This window comes from Protomyctophum parallelum, assembly GCF_964188405.1.
Source record: "Protomyctophum parallelum genome assembly, chromosome: 6".
Taxonomy (NCBI): Eukaryota; Metazoa; Chordata; class Actinopteri; order Myctophiformes; family Myctophidae; genus Protomyctophum; species Protomyctophum parallelum.
Genome location: NC_139701.1, coordinates 28,861,484 through 28,884,376, shown reverse-complemented (window position 1 = coordinate 28,884,376; position 22,893 = coordinate 28,861,484). Strand labels below are relative to the sequence as shown.

General features: G+C 42.3%; 1 protein-coding gene across 1 annotated transcript in view; it reads right to left on the bottom strand.

The window, feature by feature from the left end:
• The window catches only part of ror1 (receptor tyrosine kinase-like orphan receptor 1), a 143,007-nt gene extending 121,260 nt beyond the window's left edge, over window positions 1-21,747 (bottom strand). Inside the window, exon 1 of the mRNA XM_083766950.1 lies at window positions 21,352-21,747. Within this exon, the coding sequence (XP_083623076.1) occupies window positions 21,352-21,457 (106 nt within the window). The 5' untranslated portion in view covers window positions 21,458-21,747. The remainder of the gene's footprint in view (window positions 1-21,351) is intronic.
• Window positions 21,748-22,893: the final 1,146 nt, after the last annotated feature.

Here is a 22,893-nt window from a genome sequence, read left to right as displayed (position 1 = left end):
TAATGGCTTTCAGCATTTTATGCTATATAAGAACTTAACTGAAACCTGTTGGATTCCCATTTCTACTATAGCACTTTTAGGATAACATACATGTGCCAGCCCCAAACCCATATGGTTACAATAAGAACTGATCCACCAAAAAACACTATACAACAAAATGACAAACCACTAACCAGGCTCAAACCAACACCTGCTCCCAACCGACTGTGCTTCTTGGTAAGTGGAGGACTGCTTCATCCCTATAAGTCCTTTTATCTGTGCCAGTGGAGTGGTTACCAGTGCTGGTTACTATTCTAGATCTGCCTCTTATCTATGGGTGTCTATCACTGCTGCTCTGTTCTGGAGTGGAGTGGCTTTACTGGACCACTGGAGACTCTAAGACAGCAGCAGGGTGTTGAGTGGCTTCTCATACAGTGGTCATGTGCTGCTTGTGTGTGTGTGTGAATATACATGTGAGAGGAGTGTGTGCAAGTGAAAAAGGGACATTCATCCAAGTATGGGAGCATAGGTCATTAGGTCAACCACGCTTATACAAGTATGTTCATCTATGGACTGGCTGAACACATTGCACTGAAAGTAACAAGGATGCAAGTGGTTAACTGCTTCAATACAACTGGAGTTCTAACGGCAGAGACAGAGGTAAAATATAGAGGGGGGAGAGAAGAGCGACAAACAAAGATCCTGAGTTATTAAAATCCTCTAGTCTACAATATAAATATTGCTATTGTAAATTAATGAGCGTCATAGCATAAACTTGGGAGGTGAGTGTGGTATGCAGTGACTGACTGTGTGTGATGAGTTAGTGATGATTCAGACTTCACCACACAGACAGAGAGAGACATGTCTTCTCTCCAGATGTGTTACTAAAGCAACCTCTAGCCTGACTCTGAGGTTGGTCAAGGACACACTAAAAGCCACTGCCATGGGATCTAAAATGGAACATTCCTCAAAGACGTATACATCATCCATGCTGTCACAGCAAACAACACACAGATTGCACCGCATGTCAGGGTGCAAGATACACAGTTTACCAGGTAAAAAAATAAACACACACACACACACACACACACACACACACTCACACTCACACACACACACAGCCCTAAGAAAGAGGGATCACATGAAAACAGTGGATGTGTTGAATAAGCATTCCTCTCTAGCCTGACTTATGTTGTACACCGGGGTTTCAACTTCCAGGGGCAAAACGTGCAGATCTATAAGCTATAAGAAACCTGATGTGAGCTTATAGATCTGCTATTTTTGGTCCGTAAAGTCATACAATGGAGCATGAACTAGAAATGACTATGTTGTTCTGCAGTGGGCTAGCTATGGTTCAGAGACTGACTAGTACTATACCTACAATACTGTTACCTTTGGGTGCCAAGGAAGAGATTTCTTGCCTTTTTCTTCCAAGGCTCAGAATGCCAAAGCTGAGATATTGTTTTCTGTGTTAAAAACAATAATACACATAAAAAGTGATGGGTCAAGTTTTTCTCCCCCTCACCATCAGTGAAAACCCATTCATCGCCCCCTTGTCTGCATAAGAATTGAGTAAATGAGGAACTCTAGAGCCTTATTAGAGAACATTGCAGTTTCACTTGTCTTCAATCCAATCTAAATTAATTTGACATCTGGGACAGGAAGAGGGACAGCAGGGGGGTTTGACTGTCCCATCTGTTAAAAACAACACGACTTTTAAACCACAGACGTAGGTGGTCCTGCAGCAATGAGGAAAACACGCAGAGAGACTCAGAGACGGACAGACACGACCAGGAATGTAAGAAATGGGCAGGGGAGGGGTTAGAATGGCCACATCAGAGTAGATGGCAGAAAGACTGACAGGTATTGGTGATGGTGGGATGTGAGCATCTCTCCACCAAGCGTAAGGTGGGGGTGGAAGGTTAGTCAAGGAACACCTGCCTCCACTTAACCCCTCTCCCGCTCTTTCTGCTTGAGCTGCCTCTTTCAGCCTCCTGCCTCCTCTCTCCCCCCCCTCTATTCATGCACACTGTGTCTCTACAGGATCACTGGCTCATAGGCCCAGGGCTCCTTCATTTCCCAAACACTGAAGGCCTCACAGTCTTGAACTAGGGGCCCCCTCACAACCCAGCCGCCCGTCGAGCCAAGCAGTCAGCGGTTTGGGCAGTCGGCGAGCTGCCACGCCAATATGTAAGAGGCCAGCCACCCAGTTTCAGCTATTTAACCGAACGGTCTATCGGACAGCTGGCCAGACCGACAAACCAGCCACCAAGTCAGTCAGTCAGTGGAGACACAATGTCAAATACCTGATGAAGGATGCATCTACAAACAAACTCTTAAACGCTCTTATGCCTGAGCAAATTCTCATTAAATATGTATGCCATCTCTCTCTCCCTTTCACACACACACACACACACACACACACCAGGCCAACTGGTGGTTATGCCAATCAAAGGCCTGTGTTAGGTCAGGAGTTATTCACTTGACATTTAAGAGGACATGGGGTTCCTCTATTCAGACCCACCACAGGCATCAACCCCCCTGCCCCCCCTTCTCTCCACGCCTCATAAAAGGCCCCCAAAGCTACCCCTCACTCTCTCACTTGTTTTCTCATTCTCCTCTTCTTTTTACACTTACTCATATGCTTTTCCTCTTGCCCTCTCTCTCCCTCTACCCAGAGGCCTGCGTCTAAACTTATCACTTTACACTCATCCACAGTACATCAACTAACACATATTTCATAATGTGCCACTTTCATTACTGGTAACTTGGTAAGTCTCACCAGCACTACATCGTCTGTCTGACTGGCTGCTACTCCTCTTTTCATCTGCCCTTCTTCCTTAGCAAAGGCCTCTCCTAAATTTCTTGCATCCATTATTTGGTCATGTGAGTGAACAAGTATGCCCTTATCATTATTCAATGTAACTTACTGAATATTAGAGCCGGACCAATGCCAGATGTTTGGGTCTTTATTTATAAATAAATACACTTTTGAAAATGTTCTCATATAAGGACATGAAGAAGCCAGGTTGAAAATCAGGACACGCTATTAAAAACATTATCAACAATGTTCTCAAAAAGTCAATATATCTGCCAGAGTGAAATATTGGTCAATAGCATTTTTGTTTAATATGGAATGAAAAGATTCAGAAACAAAAGCCTCCAGCATAAAAGCAGAACAAATGCAAACTTTCTAATATTATATTTACTTTTCCCTCGCTTTATCCGTTTTCCAAAAAGAATGTTATAGGAGCCAGGGAACTGGATGTTTGTGTCAAAGCACTGTTGCCAAATCCAACAAAGTTGAACAAGATCACACAAATCACTTGTGTTTCTGTTGCAAAGCTCTTTCACCTCAAGGAAACAATGAATCAGTCAAGCAAACAAACCGTAATGAAGTATTGTTAATCATTGAAGAGCTCAATTTAGGCTGAAACACAGGCCAAGATGTGGCACAAAAGACAAAAGTTATGTCAAAACTATGTCCACACTCAAACTCCAGAAACCAATCACTGGAAGGCCTTTTCCTTTCCTTAGACAACCGCAGTCCTCATTTGTTCGGTGCATAATTGCTGGCTGTAAATTCTGCTGCTGTGGGGCGTTCTCCAGCAAATCATGTAGTCGCGTCATTACATGTCCAGTCTATGACTATGGCTGCATTACAGAGTCGGCACAACAAATAATAAGCTACAGTATTCTCAAATCAGCCAGGAGACAGAATCACATTGATGTGATTGCATATGATCTACAGTAAATGCACTGGTAATCTTTATGACAATTTTGTTCCACAAATTGTGTTACTGCCCAATGCCCTCTTCAACTCAGCTTGTCTCCATTCCTGTTTGTCCATTACTTTAAAATAGTACTTGTTTATATGTTGGCATCCAGTCGTCGGTTTACTTGTAGAATACTTATGCACCGCCTGGCGGCAATGTTCATCTATAATTTAAGTAAATGGTAGTAAAACCTTGGATCACCAGTTTGAAATGCATGCCATACCATCTAAACCAGTATGACTATAAATTATAAGCGGGTAACCCATTTTTTTATTTAGGTATTCATCACACAGGTAGCCGTTGTTGGGACTTCTGTCACACCCTCACTCACAAGATGCATGGGATTAGTACTGGTCCAGGAACAACATCAAAAAGGTTTCCAGCTACACTTACTGTACTGGCCTGGGAACAACCTTTAACCAACGTGTTCCAGCACATGGAAGGTATCTATTGTAATATGCAAAGTTCACTCAACATCATACAAACACCAGATAATCCCAAAAGCACTTCACGTGGTGAGATTGTTGTCCTGTACTAATAGCATAGTAAATAGAACACTGTTCTCCTGTTTACCCAGTAGCCAATTGGTGTGAAATGAAGCACTGAGAGGGGAAAGGCGGTAAGCCTCCCAAATCTCACCACTGAGCCCTGCTTTGATAGACACGCTGCCTAAAATAACTCCCCAACTATGGTTCCTGTCGAAGCCTGGCAAGCAAGTGAAGAGTGTAGGTGGGAATTAATAGGAACTTAAGTAAAATGGGGGGGGGGGGGGGGGGGGGGTTATAGGATGGAGAAAAGAAGTAGTGAAGAGAGGAAGAGTACTTGTACAAGGCAGAGAGGGGGAATTGGAGACGTTTTGATGATTGGAAAGGGAGGATGGCAGAGATAAATTAGAACAGATAGCATAATATCACATGAGCTGTTCGTGTATATGTCTGGGTTATAGGCACAGACTTGTTCATTGCTTGTCTGAGACATCACCTTGGGGGTGGATCACACACACACACACACACACACACACACACACACACACACACACACACACACACACACACACACACACACACACACACACACACACACACACACACACACACACACACACACACACACACACACACACACAATTATTTAATATAATATTGAATCTCATGTGCTGGCAGTGTTGTCAGCCATTATCAAAAGTTGTGCAGAAGCCATAAGCTTGCTAGAATACGGCTGCCAACTGATTTGAATAGGAATGCCATCTCTGTGCCTCCAAATTCTGCAGTCTAAAGTTAACCATTGTGCTGACACCTTCTTAAGAGGAGAGTGGAGGGAAATGGAGACGCCAGATAAACATGTGCGATTGTGCATGCACGCATGAGAATATGGGCAGGCATGTACCGCTATGTAAAAAAAAACATTTAGTTGGCACATTTTGCCTTGTCTGGATACAACTTGGAGAGAAGAACAACTCAATCCCCCTCCTCCCTCTCTCTCATTTTGTTTGGCTCATTCTCTTCCTCTCATTCCATACACAGCCAAAAAACCCTACAACTTATCAGGCTGACAAGTCAAGGTTATTGCCGTTCTCCATACAAAGCAAGTGTACATAAATACATACATGACGGCTGGTGTTTGATGTGTGGCCTGCAGAATGCCCTCCACATATCTGCTCTGTTTACACAGCATTTCATGTCTTTCATCTTGTTGACTTTGCACTTTCCGTCTCCTTTTTTCTCTCCTTCTGGGCCTTTTCTTCTCTCTCCATCCACTCCTGCGTTTCCAGTTGTGCTGTATAGTTTATGATTTGCTGATAGGCCAGGCAGGCAGAGGTCTCGGAGGGCGGTGGAGACAAAAGCTGCTTTTCAGCTCTCTGGGTTGATATCTCCCTGCTCTGGTCCCGGCAGACAGCTGAAATATGCTGGCTGGGGGGCTGCAGGGAGGGAGGGGCTGCTTTTGGCATCCCTCTTCCGAAAAGCCACAAACCCTGAGGTGAAAATGACTTTACCTTGTGAGGAGGCTGCGGTTTCTCTGCGTATGGCATGCAGCTCCATCCCGGTCAAACTGTCCTTTTCCTGTTGTCTTAATCGTCATCATCTGACAGCTAATGTTATACAACGCCTGATTCCGGTAAATATATTTTTTGTTTCCGGACAGTGATTATTATTGGAGGCGGGTTAACAAGTGTGCATCTGTGAATTCGTGTGCGCGTCCTTGGCATAGCTGTGGATAGTCCTGGAGGGGCGAGGAATTTTAACAGCAAAATAGCCAACTTTAAAGACCCCCCTCCAGTATTTTTAGTTGTTTTGCAGCTGTTGTCAACATAATGCTGTGCATTGATTCAAGTACAAGATTTTTAGCACCTCTTCAAACGGTACTAAAAGTTGACTAAAAGTGACGTATCCCCATTGACCACTTTAAATCGACCGCTAGTCTGCCCATGGATACTATGGTAATGCTATATAGGCGTAATGTATGATTTCAACATTAAAAACCCATGTTGTTGTTGGTTGCAAACGTTCGGGGGTCTTTGTGTCTGAACATGAAGATATGGGTAAAATGGAGACAGAGAAAGAAGTGGTGTGGGATAAAGTACAGGCACGTAATGTTGTAGCGCTCCAGTTCAGGTGAATGTTTCTGAGGGCAGCTGGGAGTATTTTCCCCCCTCATTTAGCAGACCATGAAAAAACCACAGGCTGCCAGATGTGACAGAGCGCACGCACCCTGCTCACTCACTGTAAACACCACACACACACACACACACACACACACACACACACACACCTGCATCAGTCAGTGTGCGATCCTTATCATGGGGAAAGACCATCCCATTCAGATGGATGCCAGGTGCAGTAAACACCAAGGGCATCCAAGTGGCCTGTAGGTGTATGTAGTATAAATATATACTTTGTTGTACGTCAAATAGGAAAAATAGCGAATCTATCAATGTCAATTTCGCCAAATGTTACTTTGGATGAATGTTCGACTAGGGTTCATATAATAGTTAGTTTGTTTGTGCCCTCTGCAAATGATATCACATGAAAATAATTATGAAAATAATTAGAAACTGAACCTGTCAAGCATTTCCTTGAGATTCTTACACGTGATTGGCGTGTATGCTATCCAAAGTTTCATAAATCTTCCATCTATTTGGGGATATTAAAATTAAGTGGGGTGGGAAGATTTAAAGAAGAAAGAAATAACACAAAGCAGGACTGGAACATGGCTGCCCTTGAAACCTGTGAAAGTCTTTTTGCGTACCTATGGCTTTGAGCCGAGCTACATTCCCCATTGTTATTCCCTCTCAGCACTCTGTAAAACCACTGGCTGCTAATTGCTTTCACATTACAGAGCGGGTGAGGCAATTCTGGTGGCTTTCCAAGACCACCTTGGCGACACAGGGTGTATGCGTACACCACTACCATACACAACCTTGTTGCATTAGAGTGTGACATGAGTCACATGACTATGTATACAGTTAGTAGCAAAACACAAAGTCTCTTCCAGTTACTCACTACTACTCACATGGGGCCAATAAACCTGCTTATGACCCCTTGTATTACGTTTAAAAAAATAAACAGGGTAACCAATCTTAAAACCAATCTTTGTTGACTTGAATTCTTTAATTTGAAAGCTTATTCTATACTACTGGGTGACAGGAAAGTGTGGGCTCACTTTATAAATGTTTTACAAGCCTGTAGGTACTGTACACTCATTAGAAGTAGTAAGTGATTTGTCCCAAATTCAACAAGAAGCATCCTCAGCGGCTAAATTGTTTATGCACCCCATAATACAATGTATTCGCTCTCATTTTCTCTCCCTCTCGTACTCATGGTATCTAGCTAACAACATCCTCGCATAAATTGTAGCCTGGTTGTGTGAAAATGAATGCCATGTGCTGGTGCATTGCTCATAGCTTGCAAGTCATCTTCCTCATGCCAGCAGCATCATCACTGTTCATCATCAGTGTGTTGCCGTCCAATCCAGCAGGAGGATGGAAGACTGTCTGTTAAACAGACCCAGATTCCCATGATCAGACAACAGTTTAATCTATCTCTACAGTTGTTTAGAAAGAACCATCCTTTCAGAGATAGAAACCGGGGAACGAAGGCTCTGATCAAGATCATGTGATATCTTCAAGCAAGATCTCACGTTTGCTTGAGCGAAATGAGCATAATTTCACACTACGAGCGTACAACAAATAACAGTATGCAGCAAAATCCCTCTGTTGGTTTTAATCATTTTTAACTACAAAGAGTGTACAAATGGATGTGTCCATTTGGTTACACCCTCAGAGTTAAAAGTGCTTGAATTGTTCATGACAGCAGAGATACTTTAGTAATAGGCAAGAGTAGCTGATTGCTTGGTAATATGTTAGCTGGTCATGGTGAGAGGGCTGCGAGCGCAGTGCACGCACACACACGCATAAAAAACAAACTAAAACAGACAAAGGATAATGTGTATTTTCTTCTCAATGCTGGTCAAGTGAGCACTGAGCGTGCCAGTTGGCCAGTAAAGTGCTAAATCAGCTGGGTTTAGCCTAAATGGGTTAACGCGGCCTGGGGTGAGTCAGAAGGACAGAGGGGACAGCAGGTCACAGCTGTGTAACACTGGTACTGGTGGAGGATGTAACAATAACACAGACAGAACAGAACACGCTCCAGGACATGGTGGTAATAGTCGGGATACAAGCACTGACTTTTCATAACAAACTTTGGTGGAAAAAGAGAAACAATAAGGGGAAGGGTTAAAAAAAAGGGAAAGAGCGAAAGACAGAAAGAAAGAAAGAGTACGGTCAGACAAACTATCTAATTTCAGGTCCTTCCTGACGTGAGCTGAGACAGGCCTAAACAGTTGATCACCACCAGCGGGGAAAGCATTGTGAGGTCCGTCTATCACTGTTTGGACTCCCACTCAAAACAGCCATGAATCACAGTATACAGCACTCGGGCCTGGTCCAAATGGTCGGCACCGACCCACTTCAAATCAGTGCTCCAACAGAGCATGTCAGAAATAATAAGCCACCATGGCCATAACAGGGAAAGGGGGCTTTTCCTCGTTGTGGGAGGGCCCTCGAGTGTCATTAGTCTACTGTGACAGGCTGCCATGTTGTTACAAAACACCATTACACAACACGTACGTGCATATAAACAGTTGTTCATCTCACTGAAAACTCTAATAAATATTGTCATGTCGGTAGGGCAACTGTGAACGTACTATAAGGTCCCTTACAGGCAGACCTTACAGTAGGTTTGTCCTTAATTATTATATTAAAAGACTTTAAGAAAAAACTACAGTAGTTATGGTGTTTTCCAAACAGGAATCAGCAGTGTCTGTGCACAATATAATTTATATCATGTCTATGTCCGTGATGTTAAATAATAATCATACAATGCGACGTGTTGATCAACCCCGACCCCATCATATATAAATAAGGCTTTATGGATTTAGTGTCATTACCCATGAGAATAACAAGCTGTTGGATAAAACGGCAACTGTGTGTACAAACACTGTGCAACACGTATGGATTTGGTAATGGGAATACTTAATGCGTTGATTGACAACCCATTTATGAAGACATCACCCAGCCCAGGGTCACTGATTTTATACGTGAAAGAAACTATGCAATCCCGTTAACTACTCCAGCGTGCCAGAGAAGTGACGACTGAGCCACCAACGCAAGGCAGCCCACTTTTATTGATAACGATCACCTTATCGAGCAGGCTTATCGAGCCGGGTCCTTATCGAGCCCACTATCGAGCATTTGCTATTATTTTGTGGAAAGACGGGAGACAATTAATTCTGAAGAGAACCTTATTTTTATTGGCCAGTTGTGAGAGTTTGTATGCCAATAAACAGCGCACACGCACACACACACACACACACACACACACACACACACACACACACATTTTAATAATCTCTTTATTTTAACCGACCAAGACATATCTTTGCACTACATTTTACTAAGGCCTTATACAGTACCTTTCTAACAGACAGAGGGAACACGGTTGCACACGGTGCAACCGTGTTGTGAGCTTGTAGCTCTGCCTTTTCGGCAACGATAGACTGAGAAGTTGCACATTGAATACGTCACGTATTATGTGAGACTATTCAATCGATCCGTGGGAGATACAGTATTATAAGTAACTCTATGGCAGGGAGATTTGAGTTTCCCAAAAGTATTATTATGAATTGGATTAATAACTTATGGCAACGTCTTGCTTGGGCAGCAAGCACAACATGCCTTGGGTGGAAGAGCAGGATGGTTGTTCCGCTGCAGCAGCTGACGGCTTCTGTGTTGTTTCGTTTCGGTGCAGACATGCAAAGGTATTGCATTTGGGTTTATTATGGACAGATGTCTATGCATTGTCGAAATGTTCCCTTTCGTGCATGCAACAACTGTGGTAGGCTACATTATTGCATTTAGTTCCCCTCTTGTTACCAAACTTTTCACCCCTTTCCACAATACTTCCACGGCAAACGATGACGAACCACACAACCTCCCATCGTGTCCCACTCCCAGCCCACTTTATAGCGAGTGGCTATAATCGATGTATAATCCATTATTCACCCTCGATAATCCGCTGAATCCCGCCAAAGTATAACTCTCAAGAGCAGTTGGAAATCTTATTTCACCATCAAAGGCTTCATACTAGTGTATGGAGTCATGAGTCTTTCAAATACATATCCCAAATGGCATCACTGCTAGATTAAACAGTAGTGGATACAGGGGTAAGTGTTATTTGGAGTTAATGTGAGCTCTTGTAGGCAGAGCTTAGGCCTGCAGTGTGGCAGTCACACAGAGGTTAAGCAAACAGACAGTGGGAATGTAGATCACTCTGCCCTAAGCTTCTAAGCTTTGCCATTTTAAAGAGCAGATCATTGACTTGTGATGGAATGAAGATGGTGAGGGGTGTCAAAGATAGTGGGGCTACACACTTCTCCAACACCCCCATCTGTAGTGACGTGAATTCAAGTCCCACGTGTGCCTTGTGATTTTGGCAACCACACAACACACATTTAACATTTTATGAATACATTTTATTTGTAGGCTACCAAATATATATCATCATCATCATAATCATCATCTCATTTTACAATACACAAAGGCAAATTTTATATCCTAAAAATATATATATTTAACCACTTTTGGCATATTTGATTTGTAGGTTTTATTAACAAACTAAAAAAGATTGGTCAAAAAAATGTTTGAAGATCACTCGACTGCTGTGTACCTCTTGGGTGCAGTGTTATTTTGTCTTGTATGTGGTTTGGGCCTCTGTTTTGACTCTTGACTGGTTCCCTTTTCAAATCCTTCAATCCCACATGATGTAGACTAGAGTTACTGAGCGTCACCTTTTAATTTTCCAGTCAGGCCTATCCCTGCCCTTACTTCCGCAACTATGATTTAGTTAGCTCCCGCTGAGCGCTCCGATGCCGTTTAATTTCCGGCTCTGCTGTAATCAATGCTCTCTAATAGGAAATTGGCACAGGGAGAGAGGAAAAGAGAGCGAGAGCGAGGAAGGACACCGCAGCACCAATAAGTAAACTTAAACTTGGGATCATTCCAAGACACAAAAATGCAACCTTATGTTGTTAGCTGGAAATTAAAGAACTCTGGATATGAAAAAAGGGGAAGCCGTTTAAATGGCTTAACTTCAACACTCCTGAGAAATAGATTCGGCAGTGAGCGGCACTCCGCATCCCGCAGGATAAATGTATGAATTCCTGGTTGGGAAAGTCTCAATCGACCGGATTCCTTTATGCCTGCCTGGGGTTAAGAACAGACTTCCCCTACATGAGCAAAGCTGCTGCTGAGAGAGAGGGAAAGGGGCAGAGAAAAAGAGATGAGAGTCAGATATAGAAGGAAGAGTAGTATTTCTATGAGAGCAGTTAAACTTACAGTAGCACAAATACAGAATCCTATCCCATGACTATTCTATACCCTTCCATTACGACGCCGGCACATTCTGTCACCAAACCCACAGTCGGTCAGACATCAAACGAACACCACAGGACTCCCTCAAAGACGTCGCTGGCCTCTGGTTAACGCATCGGGACACTCAGTAGTAATATATACCTCTGTCTCCATTTCTGTCTCTCTCACTCTCTACGTCCATCCGTCTCGCTGTCTATTTTCTCTTTTTGTCGTCCTTTATTCCACTCTCTCACTAGCTTGTTAAAACCTAACCTTCATCTGAACTGTTCAATCGGGCTACAAAGTGGAAGGCAGTTAACTTTCTTCAAATACTGTAGCTTGCGGTAAATCCGGTATGGCGAGACCATCAGAGGGTTTGGAGGCTGTTTAAGGTGTTCTGTGGAATCTGAGGGATGAAAAATGTCTTCCAAAACAGAGAGGTTGTGAATAAATGCATTTAAGTGTTTGCCAGTTATTGTCTGTGTTGAAGGCATTATAATCCATGGTCATGGCTCTCCAAGCTCAAAACCTGGCCAGTGGACAGAACTTGGAGCATTAGAACAACTAAAAAATAAGAGACTGACTGACCGGATACAGGCTTTAGTTCCGACATAATATCAGTCCGACTGTCATTAGACCGACAACCAATCCCAAACCCTAGCATGTCGGACCAACACATTGTCGGGAGCGTCGGGTGATTTCCACACGTCGGTCCTTTGGCGTGTCGGATAAGCGTGCGCACTGACCAGGTAGTTAAAATAGTCATTGTATTCCAAAGACACTTTCTACATTTTTGTTTTCTTACATAGTTTAAAGCAAAGTAAGGGCAGTGGTTTCCCTGATGGGACATAGCTGGGAAGATGGGAAGATGGCTCATCGGTAGTGGTTTGTACTTTGCAGTCTGCATGGCTTGGCTAACAATCAGTCAGAATTAACTCCAGAGACCAACTTCAGCTCTGTATTCTTCTGGTCAGCACAGAATTAAAATAGGATTTTTTTATTAAAGTGATTTTCAGCTAGTTAGTGTTCTTTTCGTGTTCATTCATTAGTGATTATAGCGTTATTTTTCTTCTCTGCAAAGTAAAAGCTATACTGAAAAATATATATATAAAAATGTCAACGCATGAATTAGGCTTAATGTTAAGTATGTAGTAATAAGAATGAGAAAAACAAGAGGGTAAGGTAAGTGCATATATATAGGAGGATGCACATATAGGGCTGGTTTACTGTATAATGATAATTTCATTGTTCAGAACTAAGTGACAAGCGTATTGTTGTCACTTGGCAACAATCACACTGACAACAGTCACATATGCCAACACTGTCACAGTCAAGTGACAACATAGTATCATTTGTTAAACCAGACTCATGTCAACTCATCAACAAATTATTATTCTAAATGGCCTCCTTGCATTATAGTATGTCCACTTAAGATGGTGAAACTAACATGGTTCTCTCTCTGTAAGGCGTTAAGTAGGAAGGACAAGAAAACACACTGACACTGACACTGATAAGAAACTATGCAATCCCGTTAACTACTCCAGCGTGCCAGAGAAGTGACGACTGAGCCACCAACGCAAGGCAGCCCACTTTTCAATCTTTTGTGTCTGAATGAAGTGGCTACGCAAACACTAGCCACTGGTTAATGGAGGGTCGGCTGTGGGAACGATCTGAGAAAGCCCATGGTTAAACAAACAGGCAGAGTCTGGCTCGTGGCAGGAGAGCAACTCAAAGAATGGATGCTTCAGTCTCTCTCTCTGCATGAGAACAATGGGCCTTGATTCCATAGAAATAGTGGGGGTTAGGGTCAATTCAGTCAATTTGACTTGAAAAGTAAAACTGCAATTCCCTCACAGGCGACATTTTCTACTCGTTTATATAAAGAAACAGATTAGACATGAGAGACTGAATGGATCACCACAGAAATTCAATGTGAACCTCCTGCAGAAGCTGCATCCAGAGTAAAAGGTAAAATAATGTAGGCCTGCATGCTTGTCACTAAGGTTTTAACTTATTAAAAGACATACCAGTCTTGTTTCAGTGTAAATCTGTGCTGCGTATATTAGGCATTTTGAATGCTAACAATGTACGTTACGTACCTATGTTGAGGATTTTTTTTGCTTGTAGCAAGTTGTTGCCACAAGCAATATCTGTGGCTTGGGTTCCTACAACACTCAGGTATATATGGTTTACACAGTTATTGTAAAGAGTGGCAAGATACAAGCCAGAGCAAATGGAACTGCTGTCATGACAGAGGCTCTCTTGTGTGTGTGTGTGTGTGTGTGTGTGTGTGTGTGTGTGTGTGTGTGTGTGTGTGTGTGTGTGTGTGTGTGTGTGTGTGTGTGTGTGTGTGTGTGTGTGTGTGTGTGTGTGTGTGTGTGTGTGTGTGTGTGTGTGTTTTAGGTGTGCAGTGACTGCAGTCATACCCAGCTCAGAGTCTAATTACTTTGGACTCAGGCCAGGTGTGACTGCTTAAATCAGCCATCACCCACCCCAGATTTCTGATGTAGTTATTGTGCCATTTCCGATATGCCCACACACTTGTGTATGTTGTGTAATTTTATCACTGCCAACCTCTACTGGTTAGTCTTCTGACTGGTTCGTCCTAGGGATGGTACTGAAATCACTGTCTGTCTCCTCCGATACAGAATCGCTTCTTTTCACCCGTCAGTGAGGAGCTCCTGCGCGACATACTAAATCCGGGTTGTGCTTATAACCTTGCCCCCGAGCAAGTTAAGTTTACTGAGGTTAGGGTTAGGTTTAGGTATAGTTTTACTGAGGTTAAGGTTAGGGTTAGGTTTAGGCTGTCAATCACAGCGCCTGGCCAATCACAGCGCGGGTTGTGCTTATAACCTTGCCCCCGAGCAAGTTAAGTTTACTGAGGTTAGGGTTAGGTTTAGGTATAGTTTTACTGAGGTTAAGGTTAGGGTTAGGTTTAGGCTGTCAATCACAGCGCCTGGCAAATCACAGCGCGTCCTTGCACAACCCGTGTAGGCTTTGGTATGACGCAGCTCCTGCACAGCAAGCCCCAGAGCGGCAGGCCAACGTTGAAGCCACCGAGACTTATTGGTCAAAGCTGGAACTGCAGGCGGCCCGTGAATTTAGCACGATTAAACCATGTGCAGCTGAGCTGCGGTTTAACATTGAGTGCAGCACTTTCACATTTAACCACCAACAGTTGGTGAAGAAGTAGAGCATTCTAGAGTAGTGCTTCAAAACGCCACTGAACTTCCACTGAGCAACTTCCATTGAAATGAATAGCGGGGGCGGGGTTGTCGCTCCCGGTCCGCACTCTATCCTTTATAACTCTATGACGAACACCCTTTTCCTCATATACCAACCTCTAGTGCTAGTGCAGCAACAAAGTTCACCCTCCCGGCTCAGCCTCTCTCCTGCGGACATGGCCAATTGGGTTTGTGTGGCCAAGTCAAAAACACCAGAGCATTCAAACCCCTAGCCTCTGCAGTTGAGGGCAGGAACTGTGCCGTTCAACTTCCGAGGAGAGCAACAGCAAAATGGCCTGCTGACATGTCAATATGGTCAAGATGACAGACTGTCTGGACGTAAACCTAGTAGTACTAATCTTCAAAAGACTTAAGAATTCAGACTACTAGGGGATTAAGACAATATGACAACTGATGTAATTTTCAAGCAAGAGCCAAATATTCTTCCATCTGTATTAAACAAATGGAAAGTTCTAAACTTACAGTATGTAAACCACTAATCAGTCCGATCCTAACTTAAGTTCAGTAACACATATACAAACATTTGTTCCTTAATGTGGCATATGTCAGAAGCGTGCGAGCACACACACACACAATCATTGAATGCCTCATAAAATTTTATTTCCTGCAATTCAAACAACTGTTTTAACAATTGTTTAAGCAGTGGAAAGCCAGTATGTCAGGCACTCTCCATACATTGGGTAGAACTGTAAGAAGAAAGTACTACTTACATTATTTAAAATTTGAGGGAAAACGAGAGTGAAAGGGGTCAGAGAAAATGAAGGATTTGAAAGAGACCTGCCAAGTGTGTGTGAGTTTTGAAGAAGCAGGATATGGAAAACAAAATATGATGATTTGCTATTTTATAGCTGTCGAGTGATAAGTTTATACAAATATCTCCGTGGAACTTCAGTGGTTAATTAACTTTGACAGGATAGGCAGGCACAGAGTTGGGGGGGGGGGGGTGAGTTTCAGTGAGAGAGTGCAGAACAGAGGCAGACAAATATAATCACAAGACATTTTATTTTATAATTTAAAAACATAAAGTCAGCACCAGGACAGGGTAACTCAATTTACACAAGAGATAGAATTCAATTACAAAAAGTTATCAAAAATTGTTTTAAAAATTGATAAATCTGCAATCAATCGTATTGGGGGTGGGAGCATTTATACCATTGTTGGACACTAAATCTGTTGTAGTTTGACCGTAAGCAGAACAGGAGTTGATGGAGTATGAAGAAGTGACAAACTAACGGCAACAGAGAAAGGGAGACAAAATGCCTGTGCCTAGTGTGCCAGCCAGATGAGAGGAGCTTGGGTTTCCCAGGGCTTTGACGTCATGCTGGTGGTGGTGGCAAGGGCAGCGACAGACAATAAGTAGTACTGTTTGACAGATAACTGTACACTGTCCCAAACATACCGAGTTGGGAAGAGGAATCCACAAACACCGTCAATGTGATTACAATCTGTAACACAAGACCACAACGTACTTCCATATTTCTTGGAATTGCAATTACAGTTTAGGCATTTGGCCGACAGAGCAACTCACTTACAAGTGCAAGATCAGAGTAAGCAGAGTAAGCATAAACCCTAGTCAACAAACAAGGAAAATAATGACATAAGTAGAGTGCAAAGAGAACAATGTTGTGCCTCAAAGGAACTAGTATAACAGGTAAACTTCAGACCTATAGCTTCTTCAGTCTAAACAGCAGGTAATCTACCTCTGCTGAATATCCTAGTATCCTACGTTAAAAGTTAAAACCCTAAAAATGACACCTTTGCGTAAGGCATGCAGTGCACTGGGGAATCCATTTTATAGCTTGGCCCTTCAGTTTTCTTTTCTATCGACATTCACAAGTTTTGCCTCAAAAATACAGCAGAACAGGGAATGCCCAGCTAAAGGATGTAGATGCCCCATGCATCATTAATCATTTGAGAAGTCCCTAGTAAATGATTTCACCGCCGCTACCCTCAGTCTCCAGCTCTGGCTATGTGATGATAGTTTAGTACTTCATTGGGAAAATGTTCCGAGAAGTATGAACATGTGGTGGGAACTAGGAAAAATTATGAATGCATAAAAGACTTCTTCTTTTAGACTGAAATCTGACTCTTGGCGCATCTAGGTGGGGGACAAAATCCCTCTCCATTGACTGATAAGTTGTGCACACTTTAATATATATATATCAATATTAATCTTTTTGGCTGAGAAGCCCATAAAGGTTGTGGTATTTATTAGCTGGGCAGGAGCTCCACATGCACAAAGAGGCAATTGTGGATGGAGAGAGATCTGCCCGTCTGCCTGTGATGGGGGTGTCTGAAGCTCTTAATGCAATGCAAACAGGGTTTCAAAAAGATTTACAGTGACACATACAGGGGAATTTAAAAGGCAATGCTTCATCCCGCCCTCTGTTAAATGAAATGTAGCATGGCCTCTCCTTGCATCAAGTCAGGGAGAACGTTGGTAAGGGAGGACCGACAAATGTGGTAATTGGATGAAACTGCAATGAAAAGTGGTCACAATGAAATTAAATTAGGATCTTTTTTACACAGCCATTTCCTACAGTATTTTAAACCATGAAAGGCCTGTGATACATATCATGTGGCTTACTCTATTAGAGTCATTAAAGTGTCACACTGTCATCATTGTCACACCGTTACAAAATAAATTCTTACTGAAAAAATAGTTTCTCAATCCCATAGAGATTTTCTTCTGCCATGACTTGACCTCTTGTTCAGAAAGTAAATTGCAGGAAAAGGGTTTCCATGCTTGGCTTCAGTTTGTAGAAGTAGAGACTTTATCAAACATCTCAAACGAGGATCTGAGTGAAGTATATTTAGCCTACAATGAATCACTGCCTCTCCAGGGAACCCTGACCACAACAACAAGCATTATCCAATCTCCATATAGGCAGTGGCACTGGGCAAGCAGTATAAACTAAAGAGAACACTCCTGCAAAGAGCGCAACTTTCAACCTTTCACCACCTATAAAAAGCACAGAGGTTCACAGTACACCGACATAATACTGTACATCCACGAAGAACAAAACACTAAACTGTTGGGTAATGTTTGAAAATTATTCTCTCAACACTGGCCATATTATATCAGTACATTCCCATCCCTCAAGTCAATGAAAATTAAAACAACTGGGCCATTTACAAGCATCAAACATCAATCTTGAGTTACTAATACTCTCCACACCTTGCGTTCCCAACTAGATGAGACTGCTATGCTTTGGGGAAATTATGTTAGATATTAACTTGTATTGCATTATTAAAATGGGAGGAGAAACAACATAGCCCACTAACTAACTGGCTATAAATCAATTAACAATTAGCATGCATGCAACATCTTCAAATTAGTTTGCCCTCTGGCAACAATGAACCAAACTGAAGCTTGGCAAGTCTTGTGCTCAATAACAAATGGGAAGTACGTAATTGCCCATGCATGACATGGTTTACACCAATGTTTTAAATCTGTGACATAAAACAGAGTTCAGAAACCATGATTTATGGCTTTATGTGTTGATTAAATGAGGGTGCATGGCTTTCTTGACATTTTCACACGTTCAGAATTGAATCAACCTGTCATAAAACACAACGAAAATCCCCCACACTCATCCCAAAAAAGATTAAACAAAATAAAAACATCCATCTGTTTCACACATACAGTTCCTTCCTGCTACATTCTTCAGTGTCTGCCAAAAAACTTTTAGGGATGCACAGTTGCACACCAATGTTGAGTTAGCATAGCACGCACTGCACATAGTTGGAGTTAAGTTTGAAACAGAGCAGATCCATGTATTTAATAGTTATACCACACAGGCCAGACCTGAACAGTTCCCATTGCCTTTCCCAGAATGATGAAAAACTACCATGGCCTGTGGCCCACACTTAATGAGGAGAAGTAGCAGCAGATTTATATTTCTCTCACCCTAAATCTATTTGTAACCAAATTTATGATACCATGACTAGGAGACATGACAGACTTTGTCGTCCTCCACATCGGGAGCAATCAATATCCGACTGTGTTAGAAAGACAGTTTTAAAGCACAAAGAAGGACAACCTCTTACAGACCCATCCTAGAGTGCAGACTGCAGAGGAGTCTCCCCCTCATCCCCCTCCAGAGGTAAAGTGCCTTTAGTGTCAACAGTGTGTCTTGATGAAATCTGCACTGAGGCAGCTCCACACAGCATGATTTATAGCCTTCCTGACTGTTATTAAAAAGGGAAAAGTCTCTCAAAAACAGAATTGCATAGCTGGTGTCCTAGTGAAACCCCATATAAAAAAAGGTTTTAGAAACTAATTATCTGACAACTAAGTATATTCGATAACACATTGGTTGTTTTTTACTTGAGTACAAGTTGACGAAAACACAAGTTGAGTTGACGAAAACACCAAACAATTTTCAACAAACAGGTCAACAATGTGGCCAATTACAGTAAAGAAAAGGATGACACCAGGGACATGACTTTCTAATACATCAAGGTTTCTATACACATGTTTCTTCAAAGGACCATGTCGCTGCCAGAACTGTTTTCCAGACTTGGGAGTGGGTCTACTGTACTTTACTGTACATTCCTACTCATTGGCCCCATACGCACCAATCAAAATCTGCACAGTTGCCAGGCTGTTCTTGATCATAAATATCCACTCCCATATCAGCTACAAGGAATTACCGGTAAGAGATCATATATCATATCAGGGCATATGCTGTGCTGCTCCATTCACTAGATAATTAAACTGTGTGGACTGTACAGTAGTCACAAGATTCAAGAGGTTTTACTTATCACATGCTCATACAAGTATACAGTGAAATGTTTGTCACAAGGCCTCAGATTATTTTAATGACACAATTTGATCAGCTCCAGATTGCGTAGCCGTAGAGACACGAAGACGGGACTTTACTTTCAAGCATAAGAAGATGGAATGATTTTTGTTTAGGCTACACAGAGTAAACTTTCTAAAATTGTCAGTGACGTATACCCAGTAAATCCCTTTAAACAAAGACAATTTCAATATGAGGGGAGGATGCACAGTCGTTTCCACACATCAGTAAATCCATAATAGTTACAAGGAGTTGGCATCTCCCCCTGGATGTTCCATCATAAAACCCCTATCTGAAGAATTTATAACTCATCCAGTCAAAGTATCATGGATTAACATTCTTCTTGGCCCAGAGAGGAAAAGTAAAAGGCAGTGAGAGTGAGACAGGAGAGTGAAAGTGAGACAGGAGAGAGAGAGAGAGAGAGAGAGAGAGAGAGAGAGAGAATATGAAGAAAGTGGGGCCATGCCAGTAAGGCTCAGCTTGTATTAAATTCAGTCTGTACAGTATACACCTTCACTGTAAATAACAGCCAAAGCATTTAGGGAGGACCATGATAATCCAAACAGACCCTGACAAATCCTCCAGAAGATAATCCATCACTATCCATCTCGGAATAGAGGGAATCCTTGCCCACCCCCTCCGGAAAGAGAGCAAAGATTTATTTCAGAAAAAAGAAAGAAAAAAAAGACGTATAAGCCTATATTAAAGGCTTGGTGGGCAATTTATACACTAATGGGTGACGTGTGTCCTCTTTTCTTCCTGTTAAACTTAAAAGACATGACATTAGCCTGCCGCCCAAGTGGAAGGATGAAGCACAACTACATCGTGTAGGCCTAGACAAAAATATAAAATAAAAAAGCTGCAACAACTTCTGACCACAATGCACACTTGCTCATGCAAACATACTGAGGCAATAAGTGAGCAACTTTCCCTAATGTAATGTCCTATGCTACTGTATTTATTTACTATAATTTGTCATTATAACCCATTGCGTTACTGTGAAGTGCCTTTAAAAATATATCCATGAGTCACCACTAGTTTATAACATCAGTAAGGAAACGTTGGCCTATGAATCAATTAAACTCAGTGACGGAAGTTGCATTAAACTAAATGTGCAAACCCAACAGTGCGTCTCTTGGCTTACGCATTAAAGCGTGTTAAGCTAAGCCTATATGCATGCATTGGTTATCTTTAAATTGAACTGAATTGTTAAGTGGGTCAATACAATTGCCATCCAGCCGAGGGAGGGCTAGTTATCTGACTCTACTAGTTAAGGCCACTATTGTCTCTCAATGGAGTCAAGTCAGTGTGAATGGATTCTCTCCAACCCCTCACAGTGAAGAGCCTTCACGGGACAATGGCAAGAGAGCTTAAAAATAAAGATAATTTGCATGTGTCGGCGGCAGAGGGTGGGGGGCATGTTGGGGGCCGGGGCAGTTTATTATGAAAGACACAGAATTGTGGACTTTTGGGATATTTATCACACGTTACATTATGGGATGATTCATTGATTGATCATCATGCGTGCGAAAATGAAACGAAGAGGGGGTACAACAATACATACCGGTAAACAAATATCGGAAAAGACCCACAACAGGAAAATAAAAGAAAGAAAAGCAAGGATAGTTATGAATTCTTACCAGTTGCGTTCATGTCCAGCACAATCTGGAGCAGCACGACGGTCCAGATGACGCTGCTCTGACATCTTCTCAGACGGCGTGTGACTGTTGCCCAAGTTGGATACATTCCTCCTGCTCAGTGCTTTTTAACGCTAGTCCTTTTTTACATCCACTACCACCGTTAAGCACGTCTGCAAATGCAATTCCGTGACAAAAATAAAATCAAGTGCAAGATCTGTGACGACTTCGCCGGGTCCGTCTTTTCTGTTTTGCCGCTTCAAATGGCTCAAGAAAGTCACAATAAACTTGCAGAAGCAACAAGTCCGCGGCGGAGTCCTTTCACTCTCCGTCTCTGCTTGTTTCTCTCTCACACACACACTCACTGGATCCACGGATACTTTGACGTTCCCCCTTCTCTCCCCCTATGTGAGCGCAGCACCACGCTTCCAAAATACTGTGCTGAGTGTGAGCGACTCTCCTCTCCGCCGTGACTGAGCCACCTGGCTCTGATTAGGACGCCATGTGTCGCCACCCCGTGTTGCTTATAGGAACTGTCACGGCTGGCGTCTCAACTTACCGTGGAACCACCCCAGAAATGTAAATAACAACTGTAATTCATTTGCTTATAGATAGGAACATTCATTCTCAATTATTTCTCATTCGGTTGGTTATGTCAGCCTCCTCATGCCCGATTTGATTTGGGAGGTAAAGTACACTTCCTCAATTAATCAAAAGGTGAACTGTCTGAAGCCAGCTCTTAAATGTATACAGTCCAGTCAATGGTTTGTCAAAGCAAAGACTCCACAGCTTGCAAGAGTTGCAGAGTGTTATGTAGGCCTACCACTACTATATACATACTGTACTGTAGTATGCTACAGTTCTTGAGCTTAGTCCAGTTACCCCCCATGGTAAACATATCATATGGTAACTTTGCTTTACTTACTGTAGCCTACGCCCTACTGTACACACTTTCATCATGTTGCCAACACTGGGACAGCACTCTCGTCTCTCGCTCATAGCAGTAGGTATATGACTCAACCAATGGTAGAAAAAGTACTCACATGTATAGATCGGCTATTTTCAAATGCCTGAAATGAATGTATATAGGCCTAGGGCTGAAGTGGTCATTGTATGTTTCATTGTTTTGTGATAATAACCCAAATATACAAAGTAACTAGTAAGTAAAGCTTTCAAATAAATGTAATGGAGTAAAAGTACAATATTTCGATTTCGTACAAATACCTAAAAAAATTACTTAAGTACAGTACTTAAAGGACAACTTTAGTTTTTTTCAACCAAGGTTCATGTTGTAGGTTGTTATTAGAGAAAGTAAAAGATGAGTGTTATATATTTTCCATTTGCTGCTTTCTTTCGTTTTAGGGATTTTAGCTGTTTTGTACAGGGGGGCGGGGGCATTCGAGCATGGTGCTAAATATGTATTTATTTACAAAATATTATGGAGATTTATTATTTTATTATTTACTATAGCCCTACTAAACCCCAGGAAATTACATCTGGCCACAAATAAATCACAGGATCTACTGAATGTGAAGGTAGCCTACT